General features: G+C 46.3%; 1 protein-coding gene across 1 annotated transcript in view; it reads left to right on the top strand.

Moving 5' to 3' along the window:
* The window catches only part of GXYLT2 (glucoside xylosyltransferase 2), a 41746-nt gene that overhangs the window by 6969 nt on the left and 17101 nt on the right, over positions 1-17676 (top strand). The window contains exons 2-3 of the mRNA XM_072128176.1: positions 13816-13999; positions 15458-15589. Of these exons, the coding sequence (XP_071984277.1) occupies positions 13816-13999; positions 15458-15589 (316 nt within the window). The remainder of the gene's footprint in view (positions 1-13815; positions 14000-15457; positions 15590-17676) is intronic.

The following is a 17676-nucleotide window of genomic DNA, read 5'->3' as shown; positions in this document are numbered from 1 at the left end:
ATTTTGTGATTATTTGGAATGAAATCATGACTGTTGCACAATTGCTACCAAGCATGAGTTTTTTTTAAAAACGCATCAGTTTTTGTCAGTTTTTCCCAATTATCTTAATTGGGGAATGGACAAAAACGTATGCTTTAAAACTGGCCAAAAACGGATTCAAAACGCCAAGTTTGACACCAGCCTTATGCGGAAACCTGGTAAGGACCCAATGAGAGATGAATTCTATACAACTTTTTTGGAAAACAACTTCCTTGCAAGTAAGTGAACATATTTGCATCCCTTAAATGATGGTGCATTAACAGAATGTAGCGCAGGATTTACTCCTAGTGGAAACACGTGACAAGGGGCTTATTTTTGGAAAAAGCTACTTCTGGGCCCCCATCATTCCTAATTCATAGAGCACTCGTCTATATATGACTGATGTGTTCCACTATAGACATTGGGGCTCATGTACAGAGATGGCGCCAGTCCTAATAATCAGCGCACCCGACACGTAACAAGCCTTATAGGAAATCTACCATCAAATCCATCATGATGACCCAGGGACACTTACTCATAGATAAAGGCAACGTGACTGTGGTAATCTTCTTATATTTGTTATCCATGACCTCTGTCCTTCTAAAAACAACTTTTACAATTATGCTAATGAGCCAGAAGGGCTCTGGTGGTTGTTTCCAGAGCCATTCTGTGCTGAAGTTTCACAGGCTATTACACTGTCTCACTGCCTCAGTGCTCCTGCACAGTGTAACAGGCTATGAAGATACAGCACGGAGGGGCTCTGGTAACACACCCCAGGTGCCCTTCTGATTGGCACAATTTTAAAAGATGATTTTAGAAGGAAGTAGACCATGGATAACAAATATAAGAAGATTACCTGCCTGGATCTATGAGTAATGTCCCTGGTTTATTATGTTGGATTTTGTTGGTAATTTCCTTTACTAACTTCCAACCTCTTTGTAATTCCGATACAGCACATTACGCTAGGTCCGGAATAGTAAATTTGGATGGTCAGGGAATCTCTGTCCCGTTTTGATCACTGTTGCACATACTGTTTTACAAAGTGGTTCGAGAGGTGAAAAGAAGTTACACGTTCCATGGGGTGTGTCTGGAATTGTAACTTTTTCCTGCTTTTTGAACACCAAAAAGGAAGCCATGGTACGTTTGCCTCCTTGAACAGCTGGATGCATGATTGACCTGCGGCTCCATAATTTATTGGGAATCATCCCAATGGGGTTTTCAGTACTTGCTCTTACGGTCTCCAGTTTTATTGTGTACTCTGGGAGTCTCTCCATTATTATAGTTGTCTGCTCTGGGGTCTCCAGTACTATTATTATTATTATTGTCTGCTCTGGAGTCTCTACTATTAGTAGTTTTATGCCCTGGGAGTTTACAGTATCAATAACTGCTATGGGGTTTCCAGTATTTGTCTACTTTAGGAGTCTCCAGTATTAGTAATTTTATTCTCTGGGGTCTCCAATATTGTTAGTATGCTATGGGTTCTTCAGTATTATTTGCCTGCTCTGGGGTCTCCACTATTATTATTATTAGTTTTATTCTCTGGGGTCTCCAATATTGTTAGCATGCTATGGGTTCTTCAGTATTATTTGCCTGCTCTGGGGTCTCCGGTGCTATTATTATTACCTGCTCTGGGTTCTCCACTATTATTATTAGTAGTTTTATTCTCTGGGGTCTCCAACATTTTTAGTCTGCTATGGGTTCTCCAGTATTATTTGCCTGCTCTGGGGTCTCCACTACTTGTATTAGTAGTTTTATGCCCTGGGATGCATGATTGACCTGCGGCTCCATAATTTATTGGGAATCATCCCGTTATTTCCACCACAACCATCCGCTGTCCCCGACTCATTCGCCGTTGTCCTCTACTGGCAAAGTTTGGGGACCACAGCTATAAAATGCTGCTATAGAGTTTGTATGAACATATAGAGCTGCTCCGTTCCCTGCTATGGAACTGCGGCGATCACTAAATATGGCGCTGAGTTATCCGCATAGAGAACGTGCGTAGCAGCTTCACCGTCCCCCTGGGGGATAACATGTAGTCCCTGGATTCCCCCTTATACCCATCTCAATGAGACAAAAAGCTGGGGCTTTGGTGCTTTGCATCAGTATAACTCGTCTCCAAGAAATATTGGGTTATTAATCGGAAAGGAATTTGGACGTAAGGAGGGGATTGTGTAATCTCGGCTCGGTTTTGGATTTATAAACACTTTTCCTCTAGTACATAGTTATTCCGATCGGATTTAATTAACTCTGCGGGACAAGTTTCCAGTTTGTACTTTTGGCCGTTGTTTATCCCGGGACTGATGTGCGTATCCATCCCCTCGGCTCTCTTGGATCCAGTTACCACTTTATGTTTCCAGCAACACAATTAAAATAGCTTTTTGTAATCTGTGAAATATTCCATTTGGCTTCCTGGAAGATGCGGGAAGAGGTCATGTGACCCAGCCCTGCAGAGGGCGCTGTTCTTGTTATAAGGTATACATACATCATGGGGGGGGGGGGGGGGGTTCTGTATACACTAGATTTCCTTGGACACTTTGTTATTACTAGATTTTTCTAATCTGTATTAAAAGTTCAAGCGAGTCCGAACTGAGGCCCCACCTCCCCCCATGTGTGAGATACAAGACTAGACTTACAGGATCACAACTGCAACAAAAAGTTGAAGTTTTTAAGCTAAAAATGATCCATTGACAATGCAAAACTGTAGTATTATTAGGAAAAGGCCGCTCTGCCAGTGTCCTGGGGCTTCGTGTCTCCGCACTGCTGTGCTCTTGGTTCTCTGCGTTGAACTGCTTTACAGCCCCTCCCCTCTTTGCTGTAGTATTCAACCAGAAGATAACTACAGCACACCCTCAGTTCACTGGAGTTTTTAAAGTACTAGTCTATAAGTGCATACATTTTTCACAGTCCTGCTGCTACTAACAACATATCACTCCACTGCCTGCTATGAAATAAGAGCACAGAAGTGTGAGGATATTCCCCCAGTGAAATCCTTGACCATAAATCCATATTTCACAGTGCTGCTGCTACTAACTTAATACACAAAGGTCTCATTACACATCTCTCCAGGGACAATACCCAACACCATATGCAGAGAATTTTATGCTCTGGGGGTCTCCAGTATTATTAACTGCTATGGGGTTTTCAGTACTTGCTCTTGCGGTCTCCAGTTTTATTGTGTACTCTCCAGTCTCTCCATTATTATAGTTGTCTGCTCTGGGGTCTCCAGTACTAGTATTATTATAGTCTGCTCTGGGGTCTCTACTATTAGTAGTTTTATGCCCTGGGAGTTTACAGTATCAATAACTGCTATGGGGTTTCCAGTATTTGTCTACTTTAGGGGTCTCCAGTATTAGTAGTTTTATTCTCTGGGGTCTCCAATATTGTTAGTATGCTATGGGTTCTTCAGTATTATTTGCCTGCTCTGGGGTCTCCGGTACTATTATTATTACCTGCTCTGGGGTCTCCACTATTATTAGTAGTAGTTTTATTCTCTGGGGTCTCCAATATTGTTAGTATGCTATGGGTTCTTCAGTATTATTATTGCCTGCTCTGAGGTCTCCAGTACTATTTTTACCTGCTCTGGGGTCTCCACTATTATTATTAGTAGTTTTATTCTCTTGGGTCTCCAACATTTTTAGTCTGCTATGGGTTCTCCAGTATTATTTGCCTGCTCTGGGGTCTCCACTACTGTTATTAGTAGTTTTTTGCCCTGGAAGTTTACAGTATTTGTCTGCTTTAGGGGTCTCCAGTATTAGTAGTTTTATTCTCTAATAGTTTTGTTAGTTTGCTATGGGTTCTCCAGTATTATTTGCCTGCTCTGGGGTCTCCGGTACTATTATTATTGTCTGCTCTGGAGTCTCCGGTATTATTATTATTGCCTGCTCTGGGGTCTCCGGTATTATTATTATTGCCTGCTCTGGGGTCTCCGGTATTATTATTATTGCCTGCTCTGGAGTCTCCGGTATTATTATTATTGCCTGCTCTGGGGTCTCCGGTATTATTATTATTGCCTGCTCTGGAGTCTCCGGTATTATTATTATTATTGCCTGCTCTGGGGTCTCCGGTATTATTATTATTGCCTGCTCTGGGGTCTCCACTATTAGTCTTAGTAGTTCTGTTTGTTTACAGTATTATTAACTGCTTTGGGGGTCTCCAGTATTAGTCGTTTTATTCTCTGGGGGTCTCCGACTTCACAGCCCTGATATTAATTGAGGAATATCCCTTTAAGGAATTAATTGGCACAGCATATTGGCTTTAACAACAATGAAGAGTTAAATTATCCACATTCCCTTTCCCCCATAATCCCTCTTTTTCGTCTTCCGGAACCATCCGCTTGGAGGAGCTTTTAGTATCCAGCTGTAATTGACAGAAACTCAATGAGAGGGATCAATCAATCGACCGCAGACCATCGCACCATCGCGTGTCATGATGTTCGTGTTCCGCTCGGCGCACGATAACCATCATTTATTAACTTTGAGGCTAATTGTCTCCTAGTTGTCGAATCCATAAAATAAAAATCGACTGTGAGCCCTTTTTTTTATCCGTGCAGGAATGGATGGCGGTGCCGCGCGGCGCCTCTTCACAGGATGACACTTGATAAACAGCTTGTCTAAGCAGATGTGAGGCTAGAAACTCTTTATAAAGCCGTCATTGATTGATCTGCCACAGGGAAAATGGATACAAATGCGTTTTTTGATTTTCGGATTCCCTCCCGGTAATGGTCGGGATAAAAGACGCTGCTCGCAATTGTACTAGATGGCGTTTTTTTTAATCCTCTCTCTTTTTTTGGCAAAACTTTTTAGGGTGATGCCACACATGGCGTTTTGAACACGTTTTTGGTCCGTTTTTAAGCAGTCCGTTAAAAAACACATGGGTTTTTTGAAAACGCATCCGTTTTTGACAGGTTTTACCAATTATCTTAATTAAAACTGGTCAAAACGGATGCGGTTTTTTACGGGCTGCTTAAAAACGGACCAAAAACGGGTTCAAAACACCACGTGTGGCATCACCCTTACTCTGCGGGTAAAGTAATATCATGACCTCCATTTACAAGTAGCTGTGCGGGGAGGGGGAGCTGGAGATATGATTGATTATTTTTTTAAAGGGGTGCAGGAATTTTAATGAAGATTTGGCACTGGAGACTGCAGCCAGTGTTGGGCATTTTCCCTGGAGAGACGTGTAATCAGACATATGTGTATGTTGTTAGTAGCAGCAGGACTGTGAAATGTGTATTTTTATTCCAGGATTAAGTTTCTGAGGGTGTGTCCTCATACTCCTGTGCTCTTTTTTTCCCTGAAGCCAATGTTGGGTATTGTCCCTGGAAAGATGTGTAATCATACCTTTTGTGTATGCTGTTGGTAGCAGCAGTGTCCACACAGTGCTGTCCTTTTTGGTCTCTGCAGCCAGTGTTTGGTATTTGTCCCTGGAGAATGTGTAATCGGACCTTTGTGTATGTTCTTAGTAGCAGCAGGACTGTGAAATATGAATATATATTCCAGGATTAAAGGAAACCTACCACTGCTTGCATGATGAAATCATGCGAGCAGACCACCCTGTAGGCTACTTAATGCTGATGCCGGCACATAGTTTAGTTAGGCTCGGCAAACTTTAGTTGAGCTAAAAAAAAGATTTTCTTACATATGTAAATGAGCCCTCTGGTGCTACCCTACGTCACCTTCGGGCTGGCGATGGCTTCCGATGTTTAATTATTCCAGCCAACTTCAAATTACCCTCCTCCTTCTGGTGCCGAGAGCCGTGATGTCACCAAGCTCTCGGCACTTATCGCGCATGCGCAAACACTAAGTCTCAGACAGCCGGCCGGCGATAGGTGCAGAGAGCTTGGTGACGTCACGGCTCTCGGCACCTGAAGGAGGAGGGTAATTTGAAGTTGGCTGGAATAATTAAACATCAGAAGCCATCGCCAGCCCGAAGGTGACGTAGGGTAGCACCGGAGGGCTCATTTACATATGTAAGAAAATCGTTTTTTTACCTAAACTAAAGTTCGCCGAGCCTAACTAAACTATGTGCCGGCATCAGCATTAAGTAGCCTACAGGGTGGTCTGCTCACATGATTACATCATGCAAGCAGTGGTAGGTTTCCTTTAAGCTTCTGGGGGCATGTCCTCACACTGCTGTGCTCTTTTGTTCCTGCAGCCAATGTTGGGTATTGTCCCTGGAAAGATGTGTAATCATACCTTTTGTGTATGTTGTTGGTAACAGCAGGACTGTGAAATATGGATATATATATTTTCGAACTGTAGCTTCTGCAAGTCCTCACACTGCTGTGTCCTTAGCTCTCTGCGCTGAAATGCTCCAAATCCCCTCCCCTTTGATACAAAGTTGCAGAAAGTTTCTTGTTAAATGTTACAGCATTTATGCAGAGATATATGGATTTATATTCCTTGATTGTAGCTTCTCCAAGGAAGGTGTATCCTCACACTGCTGCGCTCTTAGCTCTCTGCAACCAGTATTGGGTATTGTCTATGGAGATCTTTACTATCATACATGTGTGTATGTTTTTAGCAGCAGCAGGACTATGAAATATGGATTTATATTCCAAGATTGGCATCTGCCTTGAGCTGCTCAGCAATTGTCAAGACTCCCGGTTGGATCGGCAGCGGTTCCAAGGTCGGTGCTGATTTTTACCAAAAAGTTAAATGCAGATTATGGGGCAGCCACAATGTGGGAACCTCGGGCTGCAGCAGAAGACATGAATAGAAAGCCGCAGCCTGTGAAACTGAATAGCCTCCCGTGTATCTTGGAGCCGTCTTCTGTTTTCTCACTGCAACCTGATCCGGTACTTAGGAAGGAGTTCAACAATCTGCTGGAAGTGACAGCTGCCTCCGTATGATCAGGTCCTAGATGTCACATTCACTTGTGTGTTAAAGGGGTAGGAAGATTTTACATAAAGGAACCTGATTTTATTCCAGAAACAGCGCCACCTGCGAAAATAGGTTAAGTCTGGAACTGCAGCTCTGCCTCTGCCCAGCCACAAATACCTAATAACATCCTAATAGCATTGATCAGGTACCGTCCATGACACTGATGACTGCAGATGCTACCTGCCCACGACCCTGACTGGCACAGATGCCCCCTCCCCGCCCTAGCACCTGATGGGTGCGGACGCCGCCTTGCCCACAACTCTGACTGGTACAGACGCCCCCCCCTGCCCTAGCGCCTGACGGGTGAGGACGCCCCCCCTGCCCTAGCGCCTGACGGGTGAGGACGCCCCCCCTGCCCTAGCGCCTGACGGGTGAGGACGCCCCCCCTGCCCTAGCGCCTGACGGGTGAGGACGCCCCCCCTGCCCTAGATCCTGACGGGTGAGGACGCCCCCCCTGCCCTAGCGCCTGACGGGTGAGGACGCCCCCCCTGCCCTAGCGCCTGACGGGTGAGGACGCCCCCCCTGCCCTAGAGCCTGACGGGTGAGGACGCCCCCCCTGCCCTAGAGCCTGACGGGTGAGGACGCCCCCCCTGCCCTAGAGCCTGGCGGGTGAGGACGCCCCCCCTGCCCTAGCGCCTGGCGGGTGAGGACGCCCCCCCTGCCCTAGCGCCTGGCGGGTGAGGACGCCCCCCCTGCCCTAGCGCCTGGCGGGTGAGGACGCCCCCCCTGCCCTAGCGCCTGACAGCTGAGGACGGTACCCCTGCCCTAGAGCCTCACAGGTGCACACCCCCTCGCGCCCTAGCGCCTGATGGGCGTGGAAGCTCCCTGCCCTGGCCCCTGACGGGCACCAACGCCTCCCCTGCTCTGATCCCTGATAGGCGCGGACGCCTCCCCTGCTCTGACCCCTGCCGGTCACAGACGCCTCCCCTTCTGTAACCCCTGCCGGTCGCAGACGCCTCCCCTTCTGTAACCCCTGACGGGCGCGGACGCCTCCCCTTCTGTAACCCCTGACGGGCGCGGACGCCTCCCCTTCTCTAATCCCTGTCGGTCGCGGACGCCTCCCCTTCTCTAATCCCTGACTTGCGCGGACACCCCTCAAAACTTACAGACACTGTTTTAAAAGTGAATAAGGTTTAGCTGCAATACCAAACCTAACCTTCAGGCAGGTGTGGTGCTGTTTAGGAGAGAATTCTAGTTATTCTGTGAATATCCCTAATAATAATAACCCCAATAATGACTTTCTCCAGAGTCTCCTATCTTTCCTTTTGCATAGAAGTAAATGACATGTGATTGTACATGTGAGGGATAAGCGGCGCTCTGCAGTCGGAGGGTTTTCAGGCCGTTCATTTAATCCTCACTAATCTGAGAGATCTGAGCAGAGTGGAGGAGTTGCTGATTGTTTCCTCTATTGTCATGTAAATGCCTCCCATTTTTATGTATTAACAAGAAACAGCGCGCACACAAAAGCCTCTGCGGGCCGCTCTCTAGATGGCTAATCTGTCAGCGCAGTCCGCTTTTATGTCTTAACAACGCTTTCATAATGTTTTATGCTTTTTTTTCTATTCTGAGTCTTAAAGGCCCGGTAACCTAAAATACAAATCATACAGTATAAAAGCGGCCCTCATAAATGAAGAAATTAGATAATTTTCTATTAGTCCATTGATAATTACAACCTTAGTACATATTAACTCAATTGTTAAAAGAGAACAATGGCAATGCAGTCAACAACACAACCAAAACCCTGGCCCCTCCCACTTTGGGGGCTCGTCCGGGATGAAGTATACTATAAAAGGCACTTGGGCCAGGAAGTCCTGTCTTGGTGGAAGTGGAAGGCCCGTTATATTTAGGTTGGTTCCTGGGTAGTTTAATGGAGAAGGGGGTCAATAGGAACCCCACCTTTGTTCTGCTTTGTCTACAGGACATAACGATTTAACTCCTTGCTTTCCAGATTTTCATGTAATCTGCATAAGGCACCCAGATGCCAGCCTTATTAATAACCTGTAGATAAGGGAATTGCTGTAAAGTGTGCAGTAGAGTTGCATCACTTGTGACTCTTATAATGTCCATGTGACTTCTACACTGTATATTGCAATCCCCTTTAATGAACAGAAAAGACAATTCTGATCTGGAAAACCCCTTTAAATGGGTATAACTGCCCCGGAACAGGGGCAAGGAAGAAATAAGGTAAACAAAGGTTTCCGTGGTGCCGCCTCCAGTGGCTTGGGCTAGAAGTGTCGCTGGTTATGTGACTACTGTGGCCAATCAGTAACTGGGTTGAGAGATATAATTTTTGAGGTCTTAAAGGGGTTGTCTACTTTTAGCAAACAATTCATATTCTTTGTGTAATGAAAATTTCTACAACTTTCCAATATATTTTCTGTATCAGTTCCTTACGGGTTTCTAGATCTCTGCTTGCTGTCATTCAATTGGAAGCTTCATTGTTTACTTCCTGTGGTTAAACACTGGTCATGTGATGTCACACAGGTGCAGGGCTCCTTTTACCCCTGGTCATGTGATGTCACACAGGTGCATGGCTTGTTATTTCCCTGGTCATGTGGTGTCACACAGGTGCATGACTCCTTTTATCCCTGGTCATGTGATGTCACACAGGTGCACGACTCGTTATATCCCTGGTCATGTGATGTCACACAGGTGCACGGCTTGTTATATCCCTGGTGATGTGATATCACACAGGTGCACGGCTCATCGGTTCCCTGGTTATGTGAAGTCACACAAGTGCATGGTTTTATTAGTTAACAGAGTAATCAGAGCTGTGGGATCTAACGAGTCGTGCATCTGTGTGACATCACATGACCAGGGATATAACAAGCCGTGCACCTGTGTGACATCACATGACCAGGGATATAATGAGCCGTGCACCTGTGTAAGTCACATAACCAGGGATATATTAAGTCGTGCACCTGTGTGAAATCACATGACCATGGATATACGAGCCGTGGACCTGTGACACCACATGACCAGGAATATAACGAGCCGTGCACCTGTGTGAAATCACATGACCTGGGATATAACAAGCCATGCACCTGTGTGACATCACATGACCAGGGATATAGTGAGCCTTGCACCTGTGTGACACCACATGACCAGGGATATAATGAGCCGTGCACCTGTGTGACACCACATGACCAGGGATATAAGGAGCCGTGCACCTGTGTGACATCACATGACCAGGGATATAATGAGCCATGCACCTGTGTGACATCACATGACCAGGGATATAATGAGCCATGCACCTGTGTGACATCACATGACCAGGGATATAATGAGCCATGCACCTGTGTGACACCACATGACCAGGGATATAATGAGCCGTGCACCTGTGTGACACCACATGACCAGGGATATAATGAGCCGTGCACCTGTGTGACACCACATGACCAGGGATATAAGGAGCCGTGCACCTGTGTGACACCACATGACCAGGGATATAAGGAGCCGTGCACCTGTGTGACATCACATGACCAGGGATATAATGAGCCATGCACCTGTGTGACATCACATGACCAGGGATATAATGAGCCGTGCACCTGTGTGACACCACATGACCAGGGATATAAGGAGCCGTGCACCTGTGTGACATCACATGACCAGGGATATAATGAGCCGTACACCTGTGTGACACCACATGACCAGGGACAGATTGGATCCGCAGGTAAACAATGAAGCTTCCAGTATAATGACAGCGAGCAGTAATCCATCAGTTCTCCGTATGCGCTTATTCCCATTTTAGTTCCGGACGACAAATCACTTGAAGGTAAAGGATATGTGGGAGCGGTGAATCCAGCGGCTCGGATTATGGGTTTTACCACGCGGCGGCTCCTTTAATAATTCACAGTGATACATTAAAAGCTGGAAGGTAAATACTAATTCACATAAATGAGTTCATCCAATATTTATGCCCCCGTGAAAGTAGAATTTAATTAAGACCTAAGCCTTCTCGCGTCTTATTGATACGCGCATTGCCTGATCGCTGCGTGGCGGTAACTCTTCTAAATCCCACGGTAAAGCTATCATCATGACACGTTATTCATGGGCCTCGCGCTGCGTCTCTCTCCGATTCTTGTATTTATGGAAATTACACTTTGCGAAAGGAATAACGTGTGCGCTCTACCATCAGGCGGGGTAATTCTGCTGCGCTCAGCGTCGCCCCCTGCTGAGTAACGCACTTTGTATGACCTACGGATGGGAGCGGAGGCGTAACGGCGAGCTCCTGGGCCACAGCGTATAGCGGACCCCCACTTACCATGTGCCATTCATATTGATGGGTCTTATTCTCTGGGGTGCGGAGGTCGTGGGGAAGGAAACACCTCTAGAGAAGCTCACCTCGCCTTTAAACAGGCTTTTGCAGAAATCGCTGGTCCATGGTGTAAGGCTCCTTGCACCCTAACCCTAACCTATGGATACATCGGCTGGAGAAGGGGAAAGCTCTGCGTCCCCCTCCCCTCTCCATAGGGAGAAGTGAAGCCGTGGCCGTGTGAATAAGGCCCAACACTGTTTCTCTAGTCTCTGTGCCGCTCATCGCTGTCCTCCCCTCTCCATAGACTACCATGTTCTCTGACTCTTTACTATGAAAAGCAGATTAGGAGGGAAAATGTTAGTGGAGACAGAAGGTCTTTGCTCTTAGAAGATGTATAACACAACTGATTTATGTAAAGTAAATTACGGATCATTTAAGATGGCTGACTTGGTCTTAAGAGAGAAAAATTTATGGTTTAAAATCTCATTTTTTTTCCCCTTCATTTCTAAAAAGCGACACTCCCTATGTCAGATCTTGTATATCTTCCCTCATGCAGTAAATGTGACTTAAGTTGCAGTACCAGGCACATCCTGTAGTTAAGAGAGGCGCTCTTTCTGGAGCGTTTGGTGTAACTTTAGAAAACCGAAACATTCAGTTTTGAGATGCAGCAGTTGCCTATAACCGCAGCATTGGGGTAAGGTTGGAATAGCCCAACGGGGTAGCGGAGGAGTCCTCGGGCGGCCAAGGGTCATAGATGTTACAATGAGCCCCTTAAGTGTTAGAAGACAAACCCAAGTCGCCACAGGACCCTAGGTGCTACATGTTATTGGATGATTCACACATAATGGGGCTTATTTACTATGGGTCCGAGGCCGCACTTTAGTCGGCTTTCCAACGTTTTTGGGTTTTGTACGGCTGTGACAGGTCGGATTGTGGCGCAGCCTCGCCGGCTTTCATGCAACAGAAATCAGGGGGCGTGCCGTCAGATGATCCGACTGATTCGGACTGAGCGCGGGTTTAACTTTCAAATTGTGTCGCAAGACCAAGCACTTACATGCACCAGGAAGAAGAAGGTGAACTCCTGCGGACCTGAGCGGGGAAGCGACACATGCAGGAAATCAGATGCACGGTCTTAGTGAATCGCGGCACAGTGCATGATCGTCAGACAATGCATTTTCTGTGAACTCCTCCGGACAGGTAAGTAAATGTGCCCCAATATTTTCTTAGTAATGATGTCCTGGCCCATTTTGGACCCACTACAATTCATTCTCGCATATCTTGAAAACTATAGATACTTAAAGGGGTTGTCCAGAGGCTGACAGTCATGGCTGCTTTCTTCCATAAACAGCGCCACACTTGACCAAGGTTTGTGCCGGTATTGCAAGATGAATGGAGCGGAGTTGCAGTACCAACACAAACCACGGTTTTGTGTGGCACTGTTTTTGGAAGAAAGCAGCCATGACATTCAACCTCAAGACAACCCCTTTAATAATAACTTGTAAGACGAGGAAGGTGTATACTTTATTTATAGAATATAAAATCTTCCCAGAATCCGGCTATATAGACAGGGCCCCTTTGTGTTACATCCCTCTCCTCTCATCTCTAAGTCCCGGAGCAGCGTCGTCTTCCTCGTTGCGATGTTTTCAAGTCGACTTCTTCCTGTTTGGAGCACAAACCCTGCGCTGCCTGATACAACAATAGAGTAGTAAGGAGCGCGGGCCGAGCGCCAGAGGATGTCGTGTCCCTATTGTTGATCTTTGCAAAGGAAAAACACAACGTTGAAAGTTTTTGGCACCGTAAAAAAGTTTTGTCTTTTGTTTTTTAAAGAGAAATATATTAAAAAATCTTTCTAAATCGTTAGAAATCTTGATGGGTAAATGTAAGGGGCGTGAGTTTGGGCTGAGGTGCAGTGTGGGTGCACGATGGTCGCAGTGTGGGTGCACGATGGTCGCAGTGTGGGTGCACGATGGTCGCAGTGTGGGGGCACGATGGTCGCAGTGTGGGGGCACGATGGTCGCAGTGTGGGGGCACGATGGTCGCAGTGTGGGTGCACGATGGTCGCAGTGTGGGGGCACGATGGTCGCAGTGTGGGGGCACGATGGGCGCAGTGTGGGGGCACGATAGGTGCAGTGCACAATGGGTGGGGATTTTTTAAAGAGAGATGTAGACATTTTGAGGGTTACTGAGGTAAATGGAAATGGAAAGGGTCGTGAGTTTGGGCTGAGGTGCCGTGTGGGTGCACGATGGGCGCCATGTGGATGACAGAGGTAACAGAGTACTGTGTGGGAATGACAGCTATTCCTTCAGACTCTCCATCATACATATGCTTGGCTGAGTGTGCATGTTTTCTATAGGAAAAGAAGAATAAGCTGCACCCAGACTCCTATAGTGATGACTTATCTCTCTGAAACCAATTAGATGAGGCGTCCAACATGTCCGACCCTTCCTTTCTCTAACATCTGGCATCAGGGTAGAGTAGAGACATCGCATGCACATTAGATTGATATGTCTGCTTTTCATTGGAAACAGCGCCCCCCTTGCCTAAAGGCTGTGCCTGGTATTACAGCTCAGCCCCATTGATTTGCCCGGGATTGATCTGCGCTCCCTGACCCGGTGCATTTAGTTGGCAGTAATAAGATTTCCTCCATATTTCTGTAGAGCACCAGAGCAAAAACCAAAAATCCCGGTCCCCGAGGAATGGATGCAGCTGGCGGTGGTGGCGTGTGGCGATCGCGTAGAGGAGACGGTGACCATGGTGAAATCTGCCGTGCTGTTCAGCGCAAAGAAAATCCGCTTCCATATATTCGCAGAGGACGCGCTAAAACCGGAATTTGACCAAAAGGTAAGAGGATGGTTTAAGGTATAATGGAGACCTACCATAGCATAACCCTAAAAGAGGGGCATCACTGTATGATATGGTTACAGGACCCTGGGAATGGGTCCTTAAGTTTCCCACTGACCTCAGAAACCTATACCCGCATGCACAACAAATGCGCAACGTTGACACAGCACCACTCTTTTTTTGTGTGGCTGTGCCTGGTACTGCAGCTTATTTGAATTGGGCTATGCAGCTGATCCTTCGCAGGGATAGGACTCGATTGGTTAAAGGGATTTTCCAGTGACAACAAGCCCGCAGGATAGGGAATAACTTGATGAATAGGGCCTCTGATCATGAGGAAGAGGGACCGTTTTACCCGTTACACCCCAAAAGAATGGAGTGGACAGTCGTGCATGCGCGCCGCAGCTCCATTATCTGTACATAAGAGCTATGGACAGCCCCTTTAATGCCCGACACCCTGTATAACTCTCCTAATCTCTGACTAAGGGAGACAACTGCTGTGACCTTGCACGACCTTGCCCATCGCTGACTCTGCTTTATGTCACCGGCAGGAGATTAAGCATCAACTAGACCACAAAGAAAGGAGGAAGAGGATGGATTATAACCACATCACACACCAGGGAGGGAATTAAAGGGGCGTTCTACAGATTACAATCATAAACCGCCCAATTAGAGATTCCACGTAGGTCCCCGTAACCCCAAAAGTGGGACCAAATATCATTGAGGTGTAGGGACCATACGTTTCCATCGCTGTCTGCACAAGACTGCTTCCAAAGACAGCCATTCCCTGCACTTCCCCCTTACACATGCATGCTCAGTATTGTTTGAGCATGCATGTCATCTCAGTCGGAGAAGAAGTAATCTTCTGCGCTATAGACATAAGAAGGTTGGGCTTCTTGACATATTTGTAAAAATGTACTGCAATGGAGGCTTGTCCTCACACTGCTGTGCTCTGAGCATCCCAAGCGATAGCGGATAACTGTCTCAATATTGGGGGTCCGACTGCTAGGGTCATATGAACATGGATCCCACATACCCTGTGTTGATGGAGCAGCGTGCTGCAGAGCACATGACCAGAGTGGTAGCATGCATGCACAACCAAATCCCCTTTTACTCCCTGTATCTCCGGTTCTGTAGCTCAGAACCAAAACCCTAATGTGATCGGAAAGATAAGAACCTTATCAATAATATGACACTAGCATAATATCGCAGAACTGAAGATAGGGGCATCTAAAATGACACCTCCCATGCAGCCTCTAAAACTTGACGCGTCTCAAGCAAAATATGACTCGTCTCTGATCATTTTCACATGACTGTGGAAGGGAATTTTTATAGGTAAACGGGGAGATTGCACATAAAAGTTGGAATTCTAGAAAGGACATTTCATCCCTTTCCCGTGAGTTTAATGGGGTAAAAGCTGTATTATTTAATAATAATACAATTATTCCTCTTCTCGCACAGCTTGGAGAGTGGCCACGACAGCTCTCCAGAAAGTTTGACTACAAGATCTACCCAATTACTTTTCCCGTTGGAAACGCTCAGGAATGGAAGAAATTATTCAAGCCCTGTGCAGCGCAGCGCCTCTTTCTTCCGGTAAGTGCTCCGTGATTTATCCTTCTGCTCCGTCTGGTCATCCAGTCGGGATTATATGCGACTTTCTCCCTCCAGCAAGGAAATTCTTTATGGCTTCTTAAGACTCTCCTGGCCGGCACATGTTCTTCTGCTTCTGATCTTTTCGCTGCGTGATTTGCTCTCTTTGAAGACCCGGTCACAAGTTTAGTCCTGGTGCCAGGAGAGCCGAGCCCGCCGCAGCCTGGAATACTGATCCCCATTCCCGGAGTAAGAATAGCCGGACTATTAAAGGGGAGGGGAGGGAGACAAGGGAGGAACAAAGGGACCATTTAAAAGGTTGTGGTTAACCCGTAGGGTTGTGCTGGCCCCAGACCCGTGCACTAGAACTCTCCACATTGTTTATAGAATCCACTTAAAGGGACGGTAAACCATAAAATAAATGAGACTACAAACTGAATGCAAAGACTTATAGGGAACCTGTCAGCAGGTGTAACCATGCATACTGTATCCAGTGCTAGTTAGAGTCCCTGGAGAGATGTATATTTATACTTTTGTGCACGTTGTAAGTAGCAGCAGGACTGTGGAATATGGAATCTTATTCCAGGAATATAACTTAAGACCTGTTCTCACACTGCTGTGCTCTGTGCTCCCTGCAGTCGGTGTTAGGTATTGTCCCTGCAGGGATGTGTAATCATACCTAGCAGCAGGACTGTGATATATGGATGTATATTCCAGGATTATAGCTTCTACAAGTGCCATGGGTGATGTATCCTCACACTGCTGTGCTCTGTGCTCCCTGCAGTCGGTGTTAGGTATTGTCCCTGCAGGGATGTGTAATCATACCTAGCAGCAGGACTGTGATATATGGATATATATTCCAGGATTATAGCTTCTACAAGTGCCATTGGAGATGTATCCTCACACTGCTGTGCTCTGTGCTCCCTGCAGTCGGTGTTAGGTATTGTCCCTGCAGAGATGTGTAATCATACTTAGCAGCAGGACTGTGATATATGGATGTATATTTCATTATTGTAGCTTCTCCAAGTGCCATGGGAGATGTATCCTCACACTGCTGTGCTCTGTGCTCCCTGCAGTCGGTGTTAGGTATTGTCCCTGCAGAGATGTGTAATCATACTTAGCAGCAGGACTGTGATATATGGATGTATATTTCATTATTGTAGCTTCTCCAAGTGCCATGGGAGATGTATCCTCACACTGCTGTGCTCTGTGTTCCCTGCAGTCAGTGTTAGGTATTGTCCCTGCAGAGATGTGTAATCATACCTAGCAGCAGGACTGTCATATATGGATTTATATTCCACGATTATGGATTATCTCCAAGTGCCACAGTAGGTATATCCTCACACTGCTGTGCTCTTAGCTCTCTGCAGCCAGTATTGGGTATTGACTATTGAGTTCTGCATTATTATAAATTTATGTATGTTTTTAACAGCAGCAAGAGTATGTAATATGGATTTATATTCCAGGATTGTAGCATCTTCGAGTGCTCTGGGGTTGTATCCTCACACTGCTGTGTCCTTTACTCTCTGCATTGAACTGATCCACTGTCCCTCCCCCCTGCTCTGATAAAAAGTGGTAGAAAGCTTCTGGTTGATTACTACAGAGAGCAGAGAGCGTAGCAGTGTATTACGAGACAAAGTTGTCACACTGCTGTGCTCTAAGCTCTCTCCATTAATTAGGAATGTGTATTTAATCCTTTGTGTTTGCTGTTAGTAGAAGCAGGACTGTGAAATATGGAATTTTATTACAGGATTGTAACCGGGGACGTGTCCTCACATTACTGCGCTCTCTTTGGCCAATGTTAAGTATTATTCCTGATAAGATGTGTATGTATTTAGTAGCAGCAGGACTGTGAAATATGTATTTATATTCCAGGATTGTAGCCTTTCCAATTCCAATGAGGGAATACCCTAACACTTCTGTGCTTGATAGATGTTTCCGGTAATGGTTGCAGCGCTCCTGTTAGCACCACAAGTTAATATCTGCAATACCAATCATGGCCACTGTGGTGTCTAGGATTTGGGGGTCATTTACTAAGGGCCCGGTTCGCGTTTTTGCGACGGGTTAACCGAATTTTTCTGTTTTGCGCT

Source organism: Engystomops pustulosus, chromosome 10 (assembly GCF_040894005.1).
Source record: "Engystomops pustulosus chromosome 10, aEngPut4.maternal, whole genome shotgun sequence".
NCBI lineage: Eukaryota > Metazoa > Chordata > Amphibia > Anura > Leptodactylidae > Engystomops > Engystomops pustulosus.
Note: the sequence above shows the minus strand (reverse complement) of the source record. Positions and strands in the feature narration are given on the sequence as shown.